Source organism: Sinohyriopsis cumingii, chromosome 12 (assembly GCF_028554795.1).
Source record: "Sinohyriopsis cumingii isolate HCF-2022 chromosome 12, ASM2855479v2, whole genome shotgun sequence".
Taxonomy (NCBI): Eukaryota; Metazoa; Mollusca; class Bivalvia; order Unionida; family Unionidae; genus Sinohyriopsis; species Sinohyriopsis cumingii.
In genome coordinates, this window is record NC_142972.1 from 110023607 (window position 1) to 110028156 (window position 4550).

Here is a 4550-nt window from a genome sequence, read left to right on the forward strand (position 1 = left end):
GCAGTTACTAATTTAAAAACAATAAACAAATACAAAACCAACACAGAAATAAATAAATGTAATATGAAAGGGATATGATATTTAAAAATAAAGCCATTCTAACCCAGATGTTAACCACTGACCTTTAGCTTCTATATTTTCTTCTGCAGCTGCAACTCCAGTGCTTTGACTTCAGAGATACTTCCAGGATTTTACCTAATGTGGGTAGGGGTACACAATTGTTACAAAAATAAGGAGGTGGGTAGAACAAAAAGGAGGGATAGGAGAAAATGGCAATAGTTCACTATGTACCTAACACTACAATATCCATCTTTCTTCCCACTACACTCTGTTAGAGTCCTAATGAAATCAAAATCTTTAAAAGATGTTACCTCTAGTAGTTACTTCATAATTATATTTTTATATTATTTATTAAATTGATCTGAAACCATACATGGCTATATGTAGCTATGATCGAGGTATTTTGAATTATGTCTTTTGAAGGAGAACTGTTAATTTTGTTTAGATTTACCTCGTTATTACCTATTTGTTTGTATTTTCTTTTTCCACTAATAAACCTTAAGAGAATGTGCCAAAAGCTGATTAAAAAGTGAAATCAGTTTTCCAGACTTTGGGAATTTGCAAACACATAAAAAATATAAACACTTGTTATAGTCCGTTAAATTAAATAAATTTGTGATATCCCTGCATTTCTTCAAGTGAATTCAGAAGAATATGAAAACATATATCCCTATGTTATTCCTATCTATGATAATTTGGCAGTAAATAGTCCTAAACTATACATTATAATTCAACTTGCATTGATTTACTCTGGAAATAATAAATAATCCATGTGATTCAAAGAATATAAATCAGTGTTACTATTCCTTGTTTAAATTGCACTCATTCTTCTACCTGTAAGCTGAGTAGTTAATAATAGTCCATAAGTTTACACCTCATATGCTGGTGATCAGACCTATTAATATTAAATATCATATGTTTGGAAAGTTATGAATTTCTTGTATGGTGTGTCCATTGTGGTCCAAAAGTTGACATACATTTGCAGTGAATAATATTTTCAAACTGTCAGTTCTAGTTATATGCATAACCCACTCAATTCAATGCTCAATTTCAGTAAAGCTGCATCGGCTACAAGTCTCATTTTTGACACTTTTCTAGCTCCATTAATCTGATGTAATTCATAGACTTAAAATAAACTGCCATCACTGTCATCAGCCAGCAGGCCTTTTTGGCAAACTGAATCATCTAAGATGAACCACGCAAAGATTCAGCCTTCAGGATTGTCTAGGTAACTCGTATTTAAAATGTGCATTTGCAATACTTCCTCGATGAATGTTTTACACTACAACAGAATGTCTTGTCCAGGACATAATATGATAATTAAACTTAGTGAAAGGAAAGACTGTTAATGACATCATGTGAAAAACAACAACGAATATTTAAGACTTTTTCCGGACTTTTTAGCAAGATTTATAATTTTCCAAACCTTTGCAAGGCCTGGAAAAGCAGTTTTCAAATTTAAGACTTTTCCCAGAACTCCAGACTGGTGCAGGAACCCTGTGGAGCATCATGCTGCCGACATGTAGCATGATGTCCTACCCTGCCACATTATCCTGATGCCAGGCTGACCAGTCATAACACTTAAACTCTTGATCCTGAGTGCCAAGTGATGCAGCTGCTAGTACCATTTTTATAAGTATTTCGTATGACTTGGCTTGGGACTCAAATCCCATGACCTCCCACATCCAAGGTGGATGCTCTAACCACCTAGGCCACTGGAGCGGTCTGTTATTATTGTACAATAAACTATATATATTATGAAGCAAATGTGTCAAGTACTAGTACAAAGTGATTCTCCTGTACAGGAGTAGCTTTAACTTTAAGTGGATTTTAATTCAATGAATCTCAAAATGTAACCCAGATGCTCTAAATCTAATGTGGTTTAGCCTCTTGTCACTTTGTCTTAGACATTAATGTGTGACAGCGCCCTTCGAAAGTGGTATATAAAATAACTTCTTCTTCTTGTTTTTATTGTAGGGTTTAACACCATTTTTCAGCACACGATAGGGTATACATGGCGGCCAGTATTAATGGTGGAGGAAGAACCCGGGAAAACCCCGGAAAGAACCAGTGACCCATGAGAAGCTACTGGCCAGCTTTCTCACATACCCACATTAACCAAATCCAAGACTCGAACCCACGCAGACAGAGGTGAGATGGCAGTGATCCATAACAGACAGCGCTTTAGACCACTCGGGGCCCCTAAAATGACTTGTGAAAAGAAGAAAAAATAAGTAAGAAAAGAACTCATATTTTATTTACTGCTTGATCAAATGTGAAGTACTTTTTAAAAAATGAAAGATGATGAGAAAACACATCAACTGATGCATTTTGCAACATGTATTTTCATGATATATTGGTCATAGAACAATTCAGAAATAAAGTGGAATGTACAAGTTGCAAAAAGAAATAAGTGCAAAAACAGAATGCGGTACATACAACTTAGAGCCATCAATGTCAGTCTAACTCAAACTTCACATTTTAATTTTTTTCTCACTGATCATATGTCTCATTAAATGACCCTGATTCAACAATAACTTCATATTTTAATGTTTTATCTCCATGGTCTATCATCATGTGTCTCTTTAAATGACCCTTCTGTTTAAACCATATGTGACAAGTTTCACATTTGAATGGTTTTTCTACAGTATGTTTTATCATATGCTTCTTTAAATTACCACTCTCACCAAACATCCTACTGCAAATATCACACTTAAATGGTTTTTCTCCAGTATGTACTCTCGTATGATTCTTCAGTGTATCACTGTGACGAAACACTTTGCAGCATATTTCACACTTGAATGGTTTTTCTCCAGTATGTACCCTTATGTGAATGTCTAATGAATTGCTGTGGCGAAACGTTTTGTTACAAACTTCACATTTAAATGGTTTTTCTCCTGTATGCAACCTCATGTGATTACATAGTGTAGAACTATGACGAAACATTTTTTCACAAATTTCACATTTGAATGATTTGTCTTCAGTGTGTATCCTCTTGTGATTATTCAGTGTATTTCTGCACTGAAACACTTTGTAACATAGTACACACTTGAATGGTTTTTCTCCAATATGTAACTTCCTGTGCTTATTCAGTGTATTGCTGCAACGAAAGACTTTATAACATATTTCACACTTGTATGGTTTTTCTCCTGTATGTACCCTCATGTGACTGTCTAGAGTACTGCTGTGACTAAACAGTTTGTTACAAACTTCGCATCGAAATGGTTTTTCTCCTGTATGCACTCTCATGTGATTATTCAATGTCTTGTTTTGGCTAAATACTTTATAACATATTCCACATTCGAACGGGTTTTCTCCAGTATGTACCTTAATGTGATCACCAAGTGCACTGCTGTGACTAAACATTTTGTCACAAATTTCACATTTGAATGGTTTCTCACCTGTATGTAACCTCCTGTGATTATTCAGACTACTGCGTTGACGAAAGAGTTCATCACAAACTTCACACCTGAATGGCATTTCTCCAGTATGTATCAAGGTATGCCTCTTCAAATTATCTCTACGATTAAATGCTTTATTGCAAAATTCACACTTGAATGGCATTTCTCCCGTCGGCATTGTGTTGTACCTCTTCAAACCAGAACTCGCACCAAACATTTTGCCAAATCAAAACTGTCTACCTGAAACTTTTGATTGCTTTTCTCCAGAATGTCTATGTTTTTCAATTAACGTAATACTGGTATGCACAACGTCCTCCAGCCTACAGGAACGTCAAATTAGGTGTCTGACAATATGACGAGCGTCTTAAAACAACTGTCTTACATTGCACATCCGTCACGGAACCGGAAGTCCACGTCGAGAAGCAGCAGAGGGGGCGAACAGACCGAAACTATTTTCACAATAAACCCCTCCAGGAAACTATTCCTCGATAGAGGGCTTATTTCGACGAAATAAACCCTTCTATTCAGAATACAGGACAAAAAAAAATGTCCTTGAAAATGCTTTGTATTTCCGCTGATATAACGCGAGTTACTTCAATAAATCCGACTCGTATCCGACATAATTTCCACGGTGAGGTATCATCGAAAAATCAGGTGTAGTTTGCGCCCCCTCTGCTGCTCTACGAAATGAGTTTCCAAGAAAACATTTTTATGTCGCAAATAGTGTATCAAGGCCGACGCGGTATCGTGTCCGCGGGTCGTGTAAATTTATTGTCACAAATCCATGCGGGGTTCTTTGAGCGCGACTAAAGAAATTTTTGAATTTATTAATATCCATATCGCCGCTACACCAGGTTTGATGAATATTTCTCAGCGTGTGAACATCAACTCCATTAAACACCGCAAGAAGATTACAGTTATCCCTGATTACTTTTGGAATTTGTGTATAACGCTGAGTAACATAAATCACATCAGTGTTTTTATGACGACCTCGTGAAAATATTCTTGCAGGATTTTTTTGCTTGTCCAGCATCACATCATCATACACTACTAGGTTATTTATTTCCCCGTTAAGGTCTTCCACGGACG

At 36.1% G+C, this 4550-nt stretch overlaps 1 protein-coding gene across 1 annotated transcript; it reads right to left on the bottom strand.

Annotated features, from left to right (window-relative positions):
• Positions 1–2301: 2301 nt before the first annotated feature.
• Positions 2302–3877, bottom strand: LOC149787245 (uncharacterized). Its single transcript, XM_089978361.1, has one exon. It carries the CDS (start codon positions 3676–3678, stop codon positions 2554–2556), a length of 1125 nt encoding a protein of 374 aa, XP_089834487.1. The 5' UTR covers positions 3679–3877; the 3' UTR covers positions 2302–2553.
• Positions 3878–4550: the final 673 nt, after the last annotated feature.